Below are 23,265 nucleotides of genomic sequence, written 5' to 3'. Positions count from 1 at the left end.
AATATAATTACTGATATATTTGAGTTCAGTATTGTCTTTTTTGCTGTTTGTTTTCTATTTGTCCCGCATAGTCTTTGTTCCTTTATTCTTCTTTTCCTTTTAGATTCTTTTATTCTTTGTTTTTATTCTGTCTTTTTTCTCCTTCACTAATTTTTTCATTAGTTGCAGTAGGTTTTAATAGGCATCGCTGACTGATTATACTCTACCTTACTCAGCTAGTGTCTATTTCCTCAAATAGCGCTCCTTCACTTGATCCGATCTCATCCTTAGCCCACAGTAAGCGTTGTCAGAGGCCTCTAGGGAAGAAAAGAGCCAGTAATTGCCGGCTTGCCTAGGAAATACTTTTTCCTCTGTGGAATTTTGGATGATATAAAATTCTCATTGCTCCCGCAATTCTCTCATAAAAAGAACTTTTACAATTCATGAGATTTTTTTTTCCGCCTAGTTGTTAGAACAAGAGTAATGGGCTGCTGTGGCATCCTGTACCCTTTTCAGAATCAAAATCCCAATATGCCTACTCTTGAGGAGAATAAAAACAAAATATAAAGTGTTCCTAAAAACAACGATGTCAAAAGTTGCTGCTTTATTTCATTAATCTCTTTAAAGTAGGGTGCAGCATGGAGTAGCCAGGAGAAATTCCTCGAAGTCCAGTGACTCACACGGACTAGCAGAAACTTCGTATCTATACCGAAGTATATTTATGGGTACGTGTGTTGTATTTTTCTTTTTTATCTCTTGAGTTGCTTGGTGTCCTGTTTCTGTTTGGAGATAAAATCTTAAGGCTTTTTTGTCCCCCTCATTAATTTTAATTGCAGTTCAGGGAAACTCTTGGAGAACGTTAGATATGATCGCTTTCTCTGACTACTGCTTTACAAATAAGGGAATGGAAACTAAGAAACATTAAATTAATTGCCTAAGACTCCAGAGCTAGGGAGATCAGAACCAAGTGTCTTCCCTCCTCCAGTCCAGCATTTCTCTGTGGCATGGGCTGATTCCACCGCTGTTAGTCATGGCTGCTAAAGTATTAATAGTGGTTATCTTTTTGGCCCAATGACAAAACAATATTTTGGAGTTTAAGAGAAACTCAGTGGGGAGGATATAGCTCAGTGGTAGAGCGTGGGCTTAGCCTGCAGAAGGTCCTGGGTTCAATCCCCAGTACCTCCATTATAAACCTAAGTACCACCCCCACCCCCCAAAAAAGAATTTAAAAATTAAAAAAATTTTTTTAACTAAAAAAAAAATTTAAAACCCTGATAAGTAACTTTGAAGAAATCGTGATTTTTCAAATCAACAAGATAACTGAAACCCTGATTGCAGAAGCATGAAATATATTTTTGAACCCTTTTTTTGTCATATTATTTTTAGTTAGGCGAAAAACATGATCTAGTAGATTTATTTTGTATCATGTAAACTGATATTATATTATGATCAATTTACTCATTAACAGTCTTGATTTGCAAGAATAAAATTTTTTTTTAGCCGTATACTGTTTAATGCTGTTAAAAAATGATTTAAATAAGACAGTTTGGGTGACACGAACTAACTTTAACACTGCATGAAGCAGTCAGTCTCCATTCGGGGAACTGCAACGTGGGGTAGAAGGCAGGAAGCTTTTATAGGATGAAGAATAAAGAATGAGGAAGAGAAAAACAGAAAATATCTGATTGGCTGGGGACACATAGGCAGCCTTGTTTGGGATGAGAAGGAACAAGAAAATAGAGCCCAGAGTTGGCTTGGGCTTTGGGGATTGGCAGACTGGATGCACTGTGTCTCTGGCCAAGCAGAGCATTTACAGGGGCCTGAAAGTCATCTAAGTTTCAGTTTGCTGACTTGGTGGCCCAGGCAGGAGCAGCTCCATCTTGGGCCTAGATATTTATTTCAGCAGTGTTAGAATGTAAGCCTGCTGTATCAGAATGATAGAATGTTCTAATTGAGTTTGCCTATTTCATGTAAATGTATGCCAGATTTTTCCAGTAGCCACAGAAGAAAAATTTTGAAACCTTGCTGATCATAAAATAACCCACAAAATCAGCCAGAAATTATTGTATTTAAAAAAGTAAAAAGATACGCTCAAAAAATAGTCATGATAAGCCTTTATTCCACGATGATTGACACATTTGGAATGGAGATGAAATTCATGAGCTAAAATGAAACATCTTTGTTTACTTTTTATCTTTAAAAATTCGTCTTCACAAAACAAGATAAGAATTGTTCTCTCAAGTGAAATACTACGTTGGCTTTTAATCCCTTAAATGTGTGCAAGTCAGTTTCTCTTTCTAATAAGTCTAGGTGATCTCAAATGTTATATAATGCATTAAATAATCTCAGTCTTATACTGCATCAGCTACCTAAATTTGTATTTTTATATTTATATATTTATGTATTGTATTTGCAAGTATTGTCACCTATGGATAACATTTTTATCACTGTAGGGCAAATATAAAAAATGACACTGTACATACATACATATACTTAATTTTCAGAAATTTCATCCAGGGAGTAAAATAGAAAAACAGATATGGTTCACATATTAATAAATATATTCTAGGCTAAGAATAAAGATTCTCATAGCCCAGGTAATATAATATATAGAAGGCTGATGTTGGGAAAAGGATCTTTAATTATTAAAATTTTTTCTAGACTATGGGCATTATTAGTATTTTCTCTTGACATTATACTCCTAAAAAAAAACTAACAAAATTAAATCAACTTGGAAAAAAATGATAATTTGAAAGAACTGGTTGATGTCATTTTCGGTATCTTGCCCATTTAGCTGATTTTTTTTCCTTTTGTGCCGTACACTGCAGTCTGTCAGAGGACTCACTCAGTTTAATGCATTTGATTAGCTTACGGTACTTGTCCAAATGAGAACATTAGATACTTAATGTCCAGGATAACCCAGTGATGGCAGCGCTTGCCTCTGACTCATTCACTTCCTCTGGTGCCTAATAGGGTTTGATGCAATGCATTACTCCTGTTCTTGTTTATTAAATTAAGCACTAATCTTAGAATATACATATACATTAAAATGAATGGAATCCATCTTCAACCAGCTTAGTGTAAAAACGTAAAGTCAAGCTCACATACATTGCCTTAGATTTACAAAACTTTCGGCAGGCGTATATTATACAAATGAAAACGTTGGTGCCTTCATGTTTTTCAGAAGCCAATGCCCTACATTTTTTTTTTTAATTGTAATGCCTTCTAAGAGGGATGACGTAAGGAAACGTATCAGTCATCAACTAATAAGTGCTCTCATTATAATGAATCTGCGGTCTAATCTGTATATTGTGGAAGAACATAGTGTTTTTGCCACAAGCATAATTGATTTTTAAAAACATATATTTGATAAAATTATTATCTTTTATTATTTACTGATCCAGATGTATAGCTGTGATCTAAGATTTTTTGCTATCTCCTCTTTTATTTTTGAAAAGTGTCCCAAGCTATTGCAGTGTTATCTTAATTGGTCATATATGCAGACATACAGATGGGTGTTTAGTGTAAATTCATATTATATTATTTGAGGCAAAATAAATAGGTTTTAATAGAGAAACTCTAGTTGCCTGGTGGTTAAGATTCCTGGAATCAGTCATGTGGGGTTGTTGATAATTTTATTTGTAGTTAAGAATAATCAGAGTTGATAGATCTTAATCCATTTCTATACGATCTGCATATGGAGGAAGTAACTCATCATCGCTGGCCATGCTTACAGTTTTTAAATCATGTGTAAGAATGCAATCTTAGAAGACGATATCTTAGAGTAAGTGTTACTCACTATACAGTTTTAGATAAGATTTGGCTCTAATTTTTTAAAACTTCATTTAGAAATAGCGGTAACAACATTGCTGTTTGACATGTAATGTCAGGTAGCCTTGATGAAACATGCTGGAGTGTCTTCTCTGGTTTTGTTTTTCTTTCTCCATTATTTGAATATGCATTCATTTTCATAATAATACATTTGTTTTTCTTTGTTGTATTTAGTGTTAATTGCACATATATAAGAATTTTCGGAGTTCTTCTGGCATAGATAATACATTGTAATGATTTTCAATTAACAGAATGACTGCTTTCTCTTATTTTATGCTAGTTTAATCTTTCAGTATTTAATAAAGGCCATATTTCTTAATTTTCCTTTTTCTCCTAAATTTGAGACTTAGATATTTGATAACAAAGGATTCATGTTTTTGCTTTCTGTTTTTAAAATAAGTGTTGAATTTCAAAAGTGCACGATAAATTATTTGGGAATAAAAACAAAAATATAGTATGATTGTTCTTTGCACAAACATTGAGCATCTGAGACGCTAATCAGTATTATAGAAGCTGGTGTAAAACGGTACTTTTGGTTCATTTAAAATTTTGAGAGGTGAGTTTTGGTATTAGGCTATGAAATTTTTGGAAGTAAGCAAAAATAAAAATTACTCTGTTCTTGTCACTGCCTAGTTAATCTTCAGGTAGCTCTTCATGATGGAGAGATAATGAGTTTTTAAATCAGCAGGCTTAGGTTCTAGTTAGGGTTATGCCAATTCTGTAGCAAAACTTTGCACATCATCTGGTTTTCCTGGGCTTCAGTTCCTCATGGAAACAGGAAGGTTGGATCACGTGTGCGCTGGGGGGCCTCCCCTCAATAGAGCAGACATCTAGAGCAGAAAGCAGTGTAGTCATGTTCATACGGTCACATCAGTTACATTTGTATCTTCTCTTCTTTAGCCTTCTTTGCTGTCTCCTGTTTGTTTTCCCGCTGGTAATTATTCCCGGGCCACAGGGCTCTCAGTTCTCTGATCCTTTTCCTTCTCTCTTCTGTACTTGCTCCTAGGTGAACTAATTCAATTTAGTGTTCAAATACCTCCACTTGGTTGTAAAATAGGTAGTTCAGATGTACTGTACCTGAAACAGGACTCTTGACTTTATCAGGAAAACAGCTCCTTCCTGTGTTTTCCCCCTTTGTAGATGACTTCACTGTTCACATAGGGTTTAGGCCCCAAACCAAGAAGCACCCGCGATTCTTCTGTTTGCTTCACATCACTCATTCAGTCCATCAGGAGTTCTTGCCATAAAATGTGTTCGGGATCTGACTGCTTCTTCTGCTACTGCCATCATCTTGGTCATCACTGCGATCATCTCTTACCCGGTGTACTGCAGTAGCTTCTTCACTGATATCCTTGTTTCTTCTCTTGCCCTTTAATAGTTCATTTTCCATGCAGTTTTTGAAAAATAAGTCATATTTTGTTGATTTCTTACACAAAATCTTCCAAGAGCATCCCACAAAACTCATTCCCATGACTTACAAGTTCTTCTCTGACTTCACTTCCTACTATCTTCCTTCTCACCCGTTCCCCTTGAGCTGTGCAATTCTTTGTATGTTTTTCCAAATACCCTAGCTTCTTCCCCCCTCAGTGCCTTAGCAAATTTGAAGACATTTTCTATTTTATCTTCTTGGAGCGTTCTTCCTTCAGGTACGTATTTGTTATTCATAGATCTATATCATTAAAATCAGAAGTGTTTCGGAAGTTGTATATTTTAAAATATAACAGCTCACAAAAATTTGATGTGGTTATGGATGTATACCTCTGTGTTTAGAACCCAAAGATTAAAAAAAAAAAAACCAGGATTTTGAGGCCTGCTGAGTTACAGAAAATGCTCATTTGTGTAAAAGGTTGATGTAAATCTTTTGTGAATGAACTCTGAGTAAGTATTTCCATTCATTTTTAGGAAAAAGTCCTGGGTGGAATTTGACATCGTCCTTGAAAGTTATTTCATATGTTCATATGTCCCCAAAGATCTGTACAGGATTGCCACTTCGCCTTAACCCAGGGTTATATGAAAAAGACATTCTTGCCTTGTTGCAAAATAACTGATTTTTGGAAATGGGATACGCATAGGCAAATGTTAGAAAATATTCTATAAATATGTGATGTGTGATTGGGGGAATATTCAACTATAATAACTGTATGTATTATTGAAGGAAAGATTCAGCTACTTGGTATTAATTGGCAGTTACTTTTACCGGCACTTAGAGATTTTAGTCATTGTTGGCTATCTTGAAGTAAAATTGATTTCTGTTTCTATAAAAGTAGCTGACGCCTATAAAATGCTTAATGGGCTGCAAATGTTTATACACATCACTTCATTTAATGCTTAGAACAACCCTGTGTGGGGTAGGCAGTATTACACCTGCGTTACAGATGAGGAAGTGGAGGCTTGGTCATAGGACGTGCCCTGCATCACATAACCAGTAGAGGGCGTGGCTTGAATTCAGACTCAGTTCTTCTGATCTGGAAACCTAAGCCTTCCACAGCAGAATGTGGGTGATCTAAAGTTTAACAAACCAGGTGAGAACAGGTCCAGGTCGCAGTGGCCTCTGTCTCTTAAGCGTCTGTGAAGGACTCACTATGTCCCTAGTTGACCAGAGTGAGTGATTGACTAGAGCTGAGTGTAGCCTGTAATGCTGAGTAGTCAGTATCTCAGGAACCTGACTGCAGGAGAGTCTGCTTAATATGATCGTCAGATTTTCATTGTTTCCTGGGGAAGTAATATGAACTGTTAATGGCAGGAAATTCTAACGTATTTTGTATATTTAGGTTTATGTAAAAAGATTCAGTGAGTACTTTGTTAACTTTATAGGTGTGAGTGCAAAGCAATTTCAGCACATTGACATTCTTCTCAACCTAATGAGAATGGGCATTTGGCTTATATCCAATAAGAAAACTGCCTTTCAAAGGACAGACTTCTAAAAACATCAGAATTCATGGATTACAATTTACTACAAATAAAAAAATTAAATATTAACATTAAACTAAGAAAACTCACCAGTCTAGAAATTATTAAAAACTGGTTTTTTTTTGTACACTAACCAATGGGAATTTTAAATTTTGATTTGTATTGTGAATGATTCTTGCAAGTTCTTTCCAACAGCCATTTTCTTAAGAAATGACAGTAAAGGTAGCAAAAAACAAGTGTTTTTTTTCCTGTTAAATAGGGAAATAGAAAATATTTCATCATTTTGGAAACTCATGTAAAAGCTTAATTTAAAAACCTTTTTTGTAGGAAAAAAGTTGATTATGTTCTTGTAGATAGATAATTTATGACAAATAGAGTTGAATGCCACCTTGTGAAAGATACGCATAAGTGCTGTAAAAGATATTAAAAAGTAGAAGAAAAATCCATGGCACACACACACACACACACACACACGCTTGTGTTGGACATCTAGGTGACAGTATAAGAAATTATGTGGTAAGTACCAAATGGTAGATATAGACAATATGTTCTGGAGATATTTCTCAGTAGTTATCAGAATTGCCTTCCTGAGGAAGGTATGATTTGAACTTAGACAAGCAGTATAGAGTTAGAAGAATATTCTTGGCAAAAAGGCTATGAGCAAGGACCTATCAATGGCAAAAACTCAAAAGCTATTTTTCCATAGTAGAAATGAAGGATTGGGCTGCAAATAAAGGTGAGGACTGAGATTATGGGGGGCCTTGGAGGATAATTTAAGGAATTTAACATTCAGAGTTCTTAATTTTCTTAATTTTTTTTACATTTAAAATGCTGGGTAAACAAAACATGTCTAAAATCTGGTTTTGCTGTGAGTATGTGCTGTTGCCTGTGATGATATATTTTTGTTTCTGCTTTGGCTCATTTTCTTATTGATGCCTGTGTAGTCTGTGAGTTATAGTATCAAGAAAGAATAAAGTATATTTGAAAATACCCCAAAACAGGAGACTTTTGAACCTGTCCTGATATTTTCTTCTTCATTTTCAATGAAGTAACTGGCAAAATCTTTATTGACATTAATTATTAATTGGAAATTTCGTCTCTTAAGTTAAACGTGGAAAAGCACCAACTCAGCTGGTTTCTTCTGGTCTACACTGCAGGCTTGCAGCTGTCTTTTAATGAAAATAGCGAGTTCTCTTAGAAACGGATGGAAACTATTAGCAGAACCGCAAAGAAACAACTTTTGCCCTGTAAGACAGATGACAGTCTGCACATGGAGCTGGAAGTCACTTCCTTTTCTGAGTACAGAATTTCAGAAGGCGTATTTCTGCTCTTCTTTTTGGAATATACCGGTGTAAGGCTTTTCCCCTCTTCATTTATTCTGAAATGACTTGCCCTTTCCTCGGTAGTATGGGAGGTTAGCTTGTGCAGATTGGGTATGTAAGCACCCTAGGGCATGTGTTCCAAGATAACGGATTGGGGAACCACCTTTGGCAACTTTAAGGTGGAACCGGTACCCCCACCCCCAACCTGTTTTCTGATGCTGTGCCTTCATTTGGCCTTTTAAAGAACTGAATCTCCTTTTCAATCTTTCTAGCCCGATAACTGATGTCAGCAGCCTTTTAACTGGCATTTGGTCCACAAGTGCACTTGTCCCTGTCAGCTCCCTTGGTTCCCTTCCTGTGCTGGTTTTTCAGGCCTGACGTTTAGTTACTTGAAAGTTTCTAAAGCAGTATTTGAGGGAGGCTCTAGTAGCAAACGATTAAGTCCATGTTGAACTTTCCAATAATCCTGCTCTGTTAAGGGCAAAACAGAAAAAGACAGAACTGCTTGGTGTCTGAAGCAAACATGTATTAACAAGAAGGAGAAAAAACCTTTAAAAATGATTGTAGGTAGAGGGGGACATGTGTATAGTGTTAGCACTTGAAGAATCTTGATGAAGATGTATGGGATTTTTGTGTACTAACCTTGCCACTCTTCAGTGGTTTGAAATTTTTTCAGGATAAAAAGTTACCACTGTATTTTGCCACAATAAAAAAAAAGATTTTAAAAAGACTACAAAAAGTAATCTCAAAAGGTTAGCATTTTTTTCCAGATTATTGATGAAAAATACCTTTGATATTAATGTCCCTCATTTTTCTGTTCCACCTCCCCTGATGTCCAGTATTATCTGTACTTTGATAAAGACTGAATTAAACAAGTCAGTAACCTGTGCCACTGTGTTCAGTAAGGGAAGATTTCCCCTCAAAGTGTCACTGCAGCTCTGTTCATTTGCATCTCTGTCCATCACATTTCAGCTGCCAGGTTCTTTCTTTTCCATCAAAAGGTCCAATTTGGGTTAATTACCCCAAACACACAATCTTTTAGTGAGTCTTTTTTCCACTTTTAAAAACTGTTGACTTATGACCCCAGTTAACTGTGTGCTTGCACTCTTATATGGTGTTTATTGCTTATATTGTGGGAAAAGTTACCCCAAAAGAAGAGATCTTACCAATAAGAAATGTCATTGACACCTGACACAGAGCCTGGCGTGTAATAAGCACCCCCTGCGTGTTTCTTGGACTGTTGATGATGAGTCACTGGCTGATATTAATTACTTACCACCTGCTGCACCCTTAGACTAAGGACTTACTATGCATTTCGTTGTCCTCCCAACAGCTTTATATGAACCCTACACCTTGGCGCTTATCTATTGTCGACATTCCCCAGCTCTCCTTTGTCAGTCCCCTAAGAGAAAGGTACCCACCAAGCGGATCATGATCCACCAGTTAGAGCTTTGGGGTTTTGCTGCCTGGGTAGTTTTACATTATCTAGAGAATGTCTTGTATATACAGTGTACCCAAATATTTGTTTAATAAAATAGTAGATGGGGTCATCAGTGCATATAATCAAAAGCAGATTCAAACAGTAGTGTCTGTCTGACTTTGCAGTATGTTATATAACTTTCTCAGTGCAAGTTGACCTGTTTTCTCCTAATAATTGGTTGATAATCTTTGGAGAGACATGACATGTGCTTTTGTCTTTGGATTCAAGAAGAGCCTTAAAAATACCCTTTAGGCATTACACACACACATTTGCTATTTTGTGTTATATATTTTATATACTAATTCACATTGTATTTTATGTGTGTGACATATGCCACTGACATTTTAGAAATACAGTACGTTAGATTCGTGTCATACTGCCTTTCTGTAGAATGTAAGTCATGAGGGAAGAATTTTGTCCATTCACCACTCTGTCTTTGCATCTAGAAATGTGCCTGGCATGGAGGAGGCACTCGATAAATGTTGTAATTAAAAAGCTGATGCTTTGTACAGCGTGGTGACTATGGTTAACAATAGCAACAGCAACAAAGTAAATGCTTTTCAATAAGAGGCTTATTGTTAATTTTATTCGTAGATTAGTGAATACTCTAGTTTAATTTAAATGGCCTTATTCATTTTTAGTGATTGTCAGACTAGACCTTATATTTCCTTTCTTTCTTTTTTTCTTCTTTTTTTTTTTTTTTTTTAGGAAGAATCCCCAGCACAAGATAGAATATAGACATAGTCCATTTCCAGGTAAGAAATTTTACTTCAGGAAACCCAAAATGGAACCTTTAAATGATTCTCCTGTTAAACCTAGATGCAGTTTGCAGTTACTGTGATTTTTTTCTTCTCTGTGCTTCTGTGGATTTGTTGAATTGCTGATTTTAATGATTTTCTTCCATTTAAAAAAATGGTAAATTTGTAGATACGTTTACTGCCATCATTGTGTAACGATGTATGTTTGCCTTTGCATCTGTTATGACTCTTTTGTTTGCATGTACCTTAAAACAAAATCTCAAACTGGCCTAAGTGACACAGAGGCTTTATTGACTTCTATAACTGAAAAGTCCAGAAGTCGGGCTAGATTTAGACAAGATTTATTGCTTCGGCTCATTAATAATGTCAGCAATGTCACCAACAACCCAATGTCCTGCACATCATTCAGTCTTTAGAGGGGTGACTTTTATCCTAAGACTTGCTCCTCTCCCCACGAAGGGACCATATGCATCCTTATTCAGTTGGGGTGATAAGCACCTGTGTTTACATCTAAAGAGAGAGAAAGAGAGGGCAGCTTTTGACTCACTATTCTCAGAAAATATCATGAAACTCACTTAAAAAAAAAAAGCTGGTTTAGATCACATTCTTCTTCTTGATGAATCACTATGACCACTGATTAGTTTGTATCACCCTTGGAAGCAGAGTACAGTCACTTTCTTCAGAATCACAGGCATCCCTAATAGAAACTAAAGTTTTGCAGGATGGAGAAGGGGTGTTAAGACACCAGAGGAGCAATTATTGAATGTCCATCAGTCCAGTTTACATCAGCCTGTTTTACCTTGTATTTCCCCTGCTTCTAAATGCTGATATTTTTTCCCTTTAACAAATTCTGGCTCCTTCATGTCATTTATACAGTGTAGAGGCCAAGTCAGCACCCAGCATGTCTGCCGACAGAGTGAGAGGATAAATACGTACTGATCCAGGCTATGCCCACAGGTCTTGTATGTGTATAAACACAGCCAACACTTAACCAAGTGATAAAAACAATCAGTGTCATCATAAAGGACATTTGCTGTTTCTTATTGAAACACACTTCAGTGCTTTAATACTCCAGACACAAATATAATCACTTTATCTGAGCTAATACGGTGTGGAGGTTAAATGTAATACTTTCTTTATTAGGGCTGTATCTAAAGCTATAGCATTTATGGTTGTTAAATGATCTTTATTTCAAACAGTAACTTAATATATTATATTAAACTTGATTTTATTGACAAATTCTAGCATTGTTCTATGAAAGATCCTTTGATATATTTGTATATCTTTACAGAACTAGGAACCATTTTTCCCAAAAACCGTCGATATACATCATATGGCATAGTTAATTTAAAAGTATCTGAATTTCCTTTGAAAAGTCTCTGAATTATCATTGAAGTATTTTCTGGATAAAGGGCATATTTTTAAAACAATGTTTTTAAGAAAGCTTTTTATTTCATTGGAAAGACAATTTTAAAAAAATATGATATTTTAAAGTAACAGTCTAATCTTATATTTTGAATGTACTTTCAAGAACAATGTGATATAGACACAGTAGCTTTTCCTACTCTAAAACCTACAAATTAAAGTGTCTGGAGTATTTCAAATATTTAATGTTCAAGTCTCATTATATTTCTTAATTTGGGGATACCTGGCACAGAATTCTAACATACTTGTTTTTCTTATTTCCCAAATCCTGAAAGTTTAATATTACCCAAGATCTTAGTCTCATTTATGTGATGATCCATTTACTGATACACTCATTTATTCATTTATTATATGTCTTGCACGTGAGCAAAGTTACAGATGTAACAGGAGAGCCAGCCCCGGCTCTACATGCTTGTGGTGAGATAGATGCTCTAAAATCTTGGTGGAAAAGGAAGGAGCACCCTCTGCTGGGGTTTTTCAGGGTAGACTTGATGGGGGAATCTTAAGTTAAACTGGTCTTTAAGGTGGTAGGATTTCAGTCGTCTTTGTCTCATAGCTCTGGGGGGGTGGGTGTAGAACATCCCAGACAAAGTGAGTAACAGAGCAGTGAAGGCCATTGAGGAAACGGTAAGTTGTGTTTGGAGTTAGCAGGTGGATCAGTTTAACTGACAGGGAGAATCTCTGTAGTTACTGTGAATGGTACTAGAGAAGGATGTATTGAGGTCAGATCATAGAAGCTCTTGAAAGCTAGTCCAGTGTTGTACGTACGTGGACAAATAGCGGTATAATGGTGAGCCGGTATTTTACCAAAATGAAACTGGTGATGATGTGCAGTCTGAACTAGAGAGGAGACTAGTGAGGTAGTTGAATAAAGGACCAGAACTCGGCCACCATGAGAGTGGAAAGGAAGGACTGGTTACACGAGAGATTTGGATGGAAGACTCCATAGGATTTGCCAACTGATCGGCTGTGGTGTGGGGGATGGGATGCGGTAAAGGAACTAGGAATGGCTCAGAATTATGGTATAACTTATCAGGAGACTGGAGATGGTAATAGAGGTCAGGAGGAAGAACCAGGTAGTTTATGGGGTTTTTAAAGTTTAAACACGTTAAATTTGAGGTGGGGCTGTCATAACTACATAATGAAACAATAAAAGTTAATATAGACCCATATACTGTACCAAATACCGTAGAATGTTACAGTATAAAACATCTGCATTAAACTTATTATTCCACTTCTGATTTGTAGCATTCCTGAAACGCTTGACTGTATAAAGCTCTTCCACACATGTAACAATGTGTGCAGTGTATTCCAATTTTTGTAGGTTTGACTGCTGTCATCTGTTAAGTGTCTTGCGTATCTAATTGGTTTAAAATTTCACTAACTTTCCACACTTTTTTCAGAGTGCTGCAGCATTGACACAAAATACTGAATACGAGAGTGATCAATGCCAGGACAATTGTATTTTGTACTTTCTTAGCTGCCTTACCTGTTGACAGCATTTGAAAGAAAGTGTCATCAGCATGTTATCACCTGATTATTGGATCATTCTTTCTGACTTTTATTATTATGTGATATCCGTGATTTTAGGTGGTCAGTACCACTCGTGGATGAAAATTCAGAATGCTCTGTGGATAGCTGTTTTATTATTTCTCTAGTTCTGCAATTGTATGCACATGTGTGCTTCTATATACTTTTTTTTTTCAGAAGTAGAAACCAAAAGATCTAGAAAGAAAGCTATTAAGGAAGGTTAGTGGTACTTAAATGAAATTTAAGTGTGGGGAAAGCAGAGAGATTATGGAACATGAAAAAGGCTAACACAATGGTGTTTTAAAAAAGAAAAAAGAAACTTCATGTATAAAAAAGTGAATCAGACCTGCACAAACTGCTTTTCCAGAGTTAAAGTGTGAATACCCAAACAGTAGCTTAGAAAGATGAGTGTTTAGTAGTAAAATGAGGCATTAAAAAATGTTTATTCTTGTAGTATGTTGTAAGTTTTTATCTTCAGAAATTTGGGGCTAAAATTTTTTTTTCACTTAAATGAAAATTAACATCCTAACTAGTCCTAAGGTTTACTGGAGGAGAAAGGAAAGTAAAACCTGAAGAATTATCGATGTTAAACTGTAAGTCTGCTGTGAGGCATCCGTTTTCTTAGATCCTGTTACCAGAAAACTATTTGGAGAAAATCAGCAATTCGGAAACATTTTTTTTTTTCAAGTTAAAGTCTTCCAGCCTGCTTGTGACACAGTATACCCTTCATTAGCTCTGCAGACTTGGTTCTGGGGATGAGAATTGGCAGTGACATTCTAAATTGTCAAGGAAATGTTAGATACAAATTTCAGAGTTGTCATTGTGATATCACAGATTCCTCTGCGTAAATAGAAAAGTCAGAAATCAGCACATCCTAATGCCGATAGTTAATAGCATGTTCCTTCAAACTTCTTCAAAGAGATTGTTGCTTTTTCAAAAGGTTGTTTCTTTCATTGTTATGGGAATGAGGGGTACAGGTTACCCGTCGGTTTTTAAAAACAAGTGACAGCTTTTTTCTCTTGTGCTGCTTTCAAGTAGTCAAGCTGTCAATCTGTCCCTTCATTTCATATTACTTTACTGATGTGTAGAGAAAATGACGATCCCTGCTTTGGCCATCGAATTAGGATTTTGGAGTCAGAAAAGATCTTTGAGGTCATTTAATCAGCATCCTTGGATTCACAGATAAAAAGACAAATTCCATTAAGTGCCTCGTTCATTGTCATGGCTTATTTATAACAGATCTTTACACTTCTGCCCTCCTGGTCTATCTCTTTTCCTGAAACCATGCTATTTTTTAAAGAGACTTCTTGTTGGGCGAGGGGATGGACCACCCCGTAAAAACAGCAGCAACTAGCAGCTAGAAACTTAAAAGAGACCTAGGTGAAGACAGAGGGGGAAAATAGCGTTCCTTGCAAGCACACGTTGATTTGGAAGAAACAAGCGCACTTCTCATTTCTCAGACATGCTCAACAATTATATTTATTTTCTAAAAACTTTAAAGTTTAACGATTATATTTCCAATAAGCTAGTCGCAGTATAAGAAAATGCTGTGTGTAGGTATAGACTTACTTTTTTTTCAAAACTGGCATTTAAACGTTTTAATTCTATGGAAATCTTTTGGAAGTCACAACTTCCAGTAAAACTACAAGAATTTTATTTTTTGCTATTGACTGAAAAATTAAACAACTGCTACTTCACCTCCCGTTATGATTTTTGTGCCCCTGTGAGCTTTTCCCTAACCATGGCGTTCTCTCCGGCACTGGGCTCTTGGCTTGGGGTCTTCTGTTACGTGGCTCCTCACATCTGAGCTGCCTGGTTCTCTAATCAACAAGCTCCCTTGTCCGAGGGGCTTTCTTTGAAATTTTTGTATAACGAAACAGTGTTATTTATAGCAAGGCTTACGTTAACTTTACTGGTTTCATCACTTTAAATTCAGATACCATGCTTCAGCTTGTCCGGAGAATACAGACATGGGTGTTTTTTTCTTGCTTTCTGCGAATCCCTTTTGCGTAAAAGCTTACTAATTGTTATGGCAAAGACAGACGTTTTATTCCTAGCTTAGGTGCTAGTCATATTTATTTCAGAGCCCTGCTTCCGGAAATTATTCCCACAGTTCAGGAAATCATGTGCTAATTCAGATCAACAAGTGTGCTGATTCAGAGCACTTTCCAAGTAAGTAAAGTTTCATTATCTCTGTGGCCCAGTTTCATACACTGTTATTTCTCTAAAAATACCTTCAGGACTTAAAAAAAAAAAAAAGAATAGGAACTCCCATCTAGATGGCATTTGTAATGTGGAATATTTAAAGTCACTACTTACATTTGCAACAAGAGAGTCCATTTAATTGATTCCACAGAGATAATCACACGTCAGCATTTGAAATCCTGTTAGGAAATGTGAACATTCTGCCCCTAACAAGGGACATAGTGCTGGGTTCGAGCGCTGACTTCGCCCTTGTCACAACTTTGGCTTTTCAGATGCTTTCACTTAAAGCACGTGGTACCTGTTCATGCGAAGTCAAGGGGATGAAATTTGACTACCAGCCCCATTGTTACGTAGGGTTTTTTTTCAGAATCTGAACCTCCCGTTAAAAGAACATGAATGGGATGTTTATGTAAGCATCAAATGTAATGACGATTTGATAGATAAAAGCAAATTTTTAAGGACACAAATGGAATTCTCCTGACTAACATGTCCTTATTGCTTCAACAAATAAGTCTGCTCAATAAGTTGCTAAAGATTTGCAGGCTTCATTAAGGCTTACAGCGCCTTCAGTTAGCAGGGTTTACATAAGTCTTTAATGTAACTCATCTCATTAACAGGCAGGCTAGTCGTTAAAAGTGTAGGTTATAATTAGAAGGGTTTCTGTAAACTAAAGGTGTTCAGCAGTTGATCTGCAACTGGTTCATTTGTTTGTCCATTCATCTCTTCAACAAATATATATATGTTAATTGCTGTATGTGTGTTAGGCACTGTTGTGGGAGCTGAGGCTACAATTGAAACAAAACCCTGCTCTTGCAGAATTTCACAAAGATGGACGGTGCACGTGTTAACAACTGTATGATGTCGTGCAGTGATGACTGCTAAGAAGGAAAATAAAGCTGTGCGGGAGGACAGCACGGCGAGGGTGTGTCCGGGAGGTGGGAGGCTGGTGCCAGTCCAGCTAGGACAGTAAAGGGAGGACTCTGATAATTTGACATTAGAGCAGAAGGCTGAAGGAGAGAGCAGGCCTGGTGAGTCTGTGAGGGAAGAGCATGCCAGCCGGTGGCAATGGTGCTCCTAAAGCCCTGGAAATGACCCTGCTTGGACTAGTCAAGGAGCGGCAAAGAGAGGGTAGAAGTGGAACAGTGGAAGTGAAGAGCGGCAGATGAGGTCAGAAGAGCTAGCAGTGAGCTGGCTGTGTAGGGTCTTAGAGGCCAAGAGCTACAAGGAAGGCCTCCAGGTCTTAATCAGACGGAGACGAAACGCTATTGGAAAGTTTTCTGGCTTCTTTGTGTAGAACAGACAAAGAGTGGAAGCAGGGAACCCAGTTAGGAAGATACTAGAATAGACCGGGAAGAAGACAGTGGGGCTGGGACTAGGGTTACTGGAGTGGATGTGGTGAGAAGTGGTGGCTATATGTTGATGGTGGAGCCAGTAGGACCTCTTGACATATTAAATAATAGGTTTTCAGTGGGGGATGTGCAGGGATGACTCCAAGGTTTCTTGCCAAAACAACTGGAAGCTTGGAAGGCTAGAGGAGTCATATATTCATGAGACAATGACCAGATCTGGGTGAAGCACCTCAAGAACTGTGTTACAGGAATGTTACGCTTCAGATGCCTGTCAGTCATCCAAGCAGAGATAATATACAGACAGTAAAATACAATGAGTGTGAAATTTAGGCAGTGGTCAGAGCGTATGATACAAATTTGGGAATTTAGGATATAAGACTAGATGGAATCATCCAAGGAGTATATTAGAGAAGAGGTCCCAGCCTGAAATTTGGGCACTCCGAAATTTAGAGGTTAGGAGGATGAGAAAGATTCAGCAAAGGAGATGGAGAAGGAACAGAGTAGGAGAACCTGTAGTTGCTTCAGCTTTATATATATATATATGCATTTCTTATAAATGTGCTAAGATAATTTCTGAATCTGAAAGGAAGCTCTATTGAGATGCCATTGGCTGTATATGTGAGACACTTCCAAGAGCAAAATGGACGGGAACAGAAATACTGATGTGCTTTCCTGCTCGTTCCCTTCTCCGTCAGCAAACTGTCCTCTAAATGATTTTTAAATGTATTCTATCATGAAAGTTATATGGGGAATCGAGATTAACTGGACGTAAACCATGCCCTCAGGATACAGGAGATGAGACGTGTATCCAAGTAAAAACAGTGCCAAGCTTCCCTTTAGGAACTGGCATGCTGCTTACGCTAATGAGAATTGTGCAAATTACTACGCAGCCTTTTTAGTCTTGGCCTCCCAGAAACTCAGGGAGAAATTTGATGCTTGCTTTATACTAATTCTGTTAAAAATTGGGGTTGTGTGCTGCTCTTTTTGTTACTTTCTGCTTTTATTTGTATTTTTAATTATCTCATTATTACTGTTACGAGCTACTCAAATGCTCTTGGAGTGAGTAGTGATATTAAGGAAAATATAAATGTCTGGGCTGTGGGAGGTAAGAGAACGGATAAATTACTTCCTTTGTCATCATTCTCATTTTTTTCGCATCACATTTCTGGACTGTCATCTAAATCATACCTATCCATTACATATGAACATTTTAGAAAGAAGTTAGCTAAAGTATATACAAAAATTACAGACATTTTTAACCCATAATTTGCTGTTCATCATAGGGGTTGTCCTCTGTCACTCAGAAGATTTCCAGATAGAATCTTCCTCCTTGTTAACAAGTGCCCCACATCATCCTTGAGTCTCTCTTGGCCTTATTTGAAACCATCTCCGTTGCTCGCTGTGGAAAGAAAATAAAAGAGAGTGGGATGAAAGAAGACATGAATTTTACAACAGAATTCCAGTATTATAATATTATTTAGAAATCCATAAATTCTAATGGCTGTTATCATAGTAATCCTCGTCTTATTGAAGTATGAACAGTAAGAGCTATAAAACTTCCCAAAGTATGTAAACCAGTATCTCCTCATTTGATCACAACCCTGATGTGTCAGTCTGATTGTGTTAGGTTTGCTGCAATAACAAACAATCCCCAAATTTTAGCGCTTTACAAGAAATAGATGTATTTCTCCTTCATGTTACACGCATGTGGCTGCATGTTGGCTGTGGCCCTGCCCCATATGTTTCCTCATCCTGAAATCCAGGCTAGAGGAGCAGCTCCATCTGGGACACGCTGTTCTCGTGGCGGAGGGGAAATGGCAGGAGCAGAACCACAGAAAGGCTCTGTAAGCTTCTCCGTGGAAGTAGCACTCACTACTTCCACTCACTTTTCTTTGGCCAAGTCTAGTATCAGTGGGGTAGGTAACAAGGATCACATCACAAGGAGGGACGGTGAATAACTGGGACAAAAACATATTCTGCCACTTGGGAAGAATATGATTGTGATATTATTTAAGAGCCATTATTATGAATCTCAGAGGACGTTTTAGTGTGGTAGGAAAAGTTAGAATTAAGCAATGTTAAAAAAAAAAGGTTAGAATTTTGGCAGATGATAATTTTAGCCCCCTTTCTAGAAATTTGTAGTGGTTAGCTATGTATTAAGTACAATTAATTCTTCTTGGCGGAGAAAGATAATGTACAGTTAGATGTTTCTGATCCTGGGTCGAGTGGGGCTTGATGGTCTGTGTACTGGACATCTGTGTTTCAGTGAGAAGCATTTCAGATGAAGACGATAACGTTGGGCAACGCAGTGAGCACCCCCTGGATGACAGTTTTCTAGATGATGAGGAGGAGGAATACGAGCCAACAGATGAAGATTCCGACTGGGAGCCAGGAAAGGAAGACCTGGAGAAGGAAGACATGGAGGAGCTTTTGAAAGAAGCAAAGAAGTTTATGAAAAGAAAAAAATAACTCTTCTCTGAGATAATATATGGCTCATATTTACTCTTTCCTTATGGAAAAATAATGCAGGAACTAAGGAAGCACTTAAGCAATAATTATTTTCTTTCTTTTTATAGATAGGACTCTACTATTGACTCTCTGTAAATGAAACATGGAAATGTCGACCTTCAGTGTAGTGGATGGAATTTGTTTTGTTGCTTTGCTTTTTCATTCCTATTTAAAGCATCTAGAAATAGTAAGCAGCCAGAGAATTAAAGAGAAATAATTGATATTTTTCATGTACTTTGTGTGTCGGTAATAAAAAGTAAAAGCTATGGGTTGCACAAAACTTTGGCCTTTTCCCCAAAGAGTCTGTCTTTGAGTGGAATACTGTGCAGGTGTAACCAGGCAAATGACGTAACAGGTGGGAAAGCGTGCTTCGTTCATTCCTGCTGAAGTAATTCTTCAAGCAGAAGCAGGCTGGAAGAAATAACAGCCATCATATAATGGCAATTATTTTTTCTAGCACCCTGGATGTGAGCTTTGCCATTTCATTTACTACTTTGATTCTTTGAAACTTGGGAAAATTATCAAATGGATACTGAAAATAGATTCAACTAGACTATAGGAATGTCCAACCTGCAGGGAATGCTCAAGTCTGTGATTTACTGTGCGTCTGAGTTGAAAGGTAGAAAAACTCAAGGAATTTGGCCATTTCTTTTTCATACTGAAGGCCTGCCTGGTTATTTTAACTCTCAATATGCTGTCTTTACATTAAGAATGTAGAAATTATTTTTGACTATGATTTTCTCAAATGCCATTCGTTCTTTTATAGTCAGATGAAAGTAGTAAGTTGTCCGCCGGCACTCAAGATTCTGGCCTCTTATTTCAAGAAGAGACCCTTTCACATTTATGAAGTGTATCTCTATTCTTAAAGTACCGTAGAGCATGTAATGCTTTTCATTTTCGGTGACTTAGGATCTTTGAAATACAGTTTAGAATCTTTAAATTAAACAGTTGGGGATGTGTATACAGAGAAGCAGGTTTAGTACTGAAATCATAATTCACTGAACCAGAAAGCTTCCTTGTTGAACACTGATACCTTTTATTCTAAGAGAACCTAAAAATTTATATTTTAAAAGAGGAAGACAGATTTATAATTGTTTTCTTAGTGTTTTTAAATGTTTTCAGGTAATTGCATAAAATTAAAATTTACTTACACTACAGCAAGGAAAAGATAAATATTTCTCTAGACCATTATTATCTATTATTCTGACTTAGTCTCTTGTTATTTAGGAACTAATTTTCTTCTCCTAAGGTCCCTTTAGTCTTGGGGGCTTGACAAACCTGTGAAAAAAATTCTTTAAACTTATCCTCATTCTTGCACTAACTTAATCTTTGAAGTGTTCCTTGACCTACTCATAGGTGTATCCCAAAGGAATTAAAAAATGTGTGTTCACCAAAAAACCTCAGACACAATGTCCACAGAAGCATTCTTCACAATAGTCAAAGGTAGAAACACCTAAATGTCCATCAGCTGATGAATGGATAAACAAAACATGGTCTGTCTCTATAAGGGAATAGTTTTCAGCCATAGAAAAAGAACTACAGTCTTGAAACATACCGCAGTGTGGAAAAACCCTGGAAACATTATGCTAAGTGAAAGAAACCAGATACGAAAGGCCACGCATTGAATCAGCTCATTTATGTAAAATACCCCAAATTAACAAATCCATTGAGACAGAAATTAGATTGGTGGTTGCCAGGGTCTGGGGGAGTGGAGGGGATAGAAGGTGACTCCTAATAGATAATTTCTTTATAACTTGATAAGAAATATTCTAAATTAGTGGTGATGGTTACAAAACTGTCAGTAAACTAAACCCCACTGAACTGTACACTTTCTCAGCATAGGTTTTATGGTATGTGGATTATGTATCTCACTAAGGCTGTTATAAAAAAAAAGAATACAAAAGGTGAGAATTGTCTTTCAGAAAGAAAAAGCAGCATTCAATATCAATACGTTCTTGGAAGTAGAGGAATGTGATAGCACACGGTAGCTGTTCTTTAAGGAGAGTTTGCTGCACCTTCATAATCATCCTGAAGTCACTTTTGAGTACAACCAATGTATAAATATGTAACTTAATTATAATGAAAATTTGCCACTTGTAATTGGACTGTGTTTAAATCTGTGATTTTCAAAATAGAGGGAAAACTCATGAGATTTGTGGGCTCAGAAGCAATGTTAACCGAAACTTGATTCTTTGATTGCTGTCCTGACCAGTGAAGAGCCAACTCTCCTTATCCTGGTGTTCATGGAATTTAAACTCTATCTCAGTCTCTTCCATCGAGCTAAAAAGGATCACATTTTTCACCTACATGTTTAATTCTAAAAGCAAATATTTTTGTTGACTTGGAGGGGAGGTGGGTTTTCGGGGACCTTGGGAGGCCGGAGACGTGAGGATGTTTTGGTGACGCGTGGGCGCTGATTCTGCTTTTCCCCCAGGTCGAGGACAGCCTTGTTGACGCTGTGAGTTTCTAGAACTGGACAGTCCTAGTGGTTATGAACATTCGTTGTAATCAAAGCGAATAGATTATGAGCATAATTTTTCCAGAGTGGTGATCTAAAGCTGAGACTAAATGGATAGTGGATTCTTCTGATTAATCTGTGCAGAGTTCAGAGTCACCAACATACCCCGTAGAGGGAGAAACCTCACGCGAGGTGCTACATTCAGCCCTGCTCTGGGAGACCACCTTGTTCCCATTCCGTTCCCCTTCTTGAGCAGGAATCTATCAGTGTGTGTGTGTTGGGGGGGGGGTTCTTCCTGCCAGTCTGCAAACCCAACTTACGAAGCTGTTCCTCTATAATACGTATTGAACAAAAATGAAAAAGAGTAATTACTGCTGAGTTCATTACTGGCCAGCCTGATACAATGTACATAATAGACTTCATTATCATAAACAACCACAGTTGTGCTCTCTTGCGCCCAAGACCCTGTGTGAGGTGCTGGTGAGTCAAAGAAGAATAACATGGAGTTTCTGTTTTCTATGTGCTTTCAGTCTATTTGGGAAGATAGGCTATTTCTTCATTCAGTAATGGTGAGAAAACAAGGAAGAAAAGGACCTGGGGTCTACAATCAAAGAGCTCGCAGGCGATGAGGCAGGAACGCAAAGAACAAAATGGGTAGAAAGGAAACAGTCTAAGAAGGGGATGCTGGGGCGTGCTGTAAATGTCCAGCCTTGCTGTGTATTGACGTACAGGCTCAGTTTTGAGGAAGAGCCTTTTCTGATTCAGCTGCAAGCTGAACTAGTAGATTTCTTCATGCGTCACAGTTTTTACTCGAAGGAATGACTGGCAGACGTGGTTATTTCAAACTTGAGTATATGACAGTATGTGATAACTTTGAGTATTCCTCCAAAATGAACTAAGCCTGTTTCGGTTTTTTCCCCCAAGGAAAACAACCAACAGTATATGTTGTAATTGTAAAGATTGAGCTTTCAAACAAAAATTAGGATTTTGGGGTTGAGGGTAGAGCTCAAGTGGTAGAGCGCATGCTTAGCATGCATAAGGTCCTGGGTTCAACCCCCCCAGCACCTCCTCTGAAAATAAACAAACCCAATTACCCCCCACCTGCCAAAATAAGATAATTAAATAACACAATAGTAAATAAGTAAATATTTTAAATTAGAATTTTGGAAAACTGGTATCTGTCACTGAGAGCTTCCTAAAACTTTTAAAACTGATGCTACTGTTGATATAATACAATGAAATGTATCAACATTTGGAAGGTCTACAAAACTGAGCAAGCTGGCATTTTCCAAATGACCAATGTATGTTATAAAGTCAGGCATGGGTTAAAGATTTATTCAAAGCGTAAGATAGACCAATGAAACTTGGTGATTCAGAGTCTGTTAAATTCATTAATGTGGTTTCAGATTACACATTGCACCTAACCTTTCAGAAGCTGCTATCTATTTTTGGTGGTATATTGAAAATAATATTCACAATTATCTGAAAAGCCTATTAAAGTACTCCTTCC

The 23,265-nt window shown here is 37.2% G+C and overlaps 1 protein-coding gene across 5 annotated transcripts in view; it reads left to right on the top strand.

The window, feature by feature from the left end:
* The window catches only part of LOC102540945 (aprataxin and PNK-like factor), an 86,345-nt gene that overhangs the window by 48,364 nt on the left and 14,716 nt on the right, over positions 1–23,265 (top strand). The window contains exons 9-11 of one of the 5 annotated variants that reach the window (XR_012058919.1): positions 7,878–8,071; positions 10,231–10,277; positions 11,157–11,886. Coding sequence is in view for 4 of the 5 variants with exons in the window: in XM_072937615.1 (XP_072793716.1) it covers positions 10,231–10,277; positions 19,056–19,258 (250 nt within the window). In the remaining variant the exon portion in view is untranslated. Of the gene's footprint in view, positions 1–7,877; positions 8,072–10,230; positions 10,278–11,156; positions 11,887–19,055; positions 19,564–21,731; positions 22,173–23,265 lie in introns of those variants that run through there. The other 4 variants (XM_072937617.1, XM_072937615.1, XM_072937618.1 and 1 more) reach the window with 4 other exon arrangements.

This window comes from Vicugna pacos, chromosome 15 (assembly GCF_048564905.1).
Source record: "Vicugna pacos chromosome 15, VicPac4, whole genome shotgun sequence".
Classification (NCBI taxonomy): Eukaryota; Metazoa; Chordata; class Mammalia; order Artiodactyla; family Camelidae; genus Vicugna; species Vicugna pacos.
The sequence above is the reverse complement of the archived record's forward strand: the minus strand, read 5'-3'. Positions and strand labels throughout refer to the sequence as shown.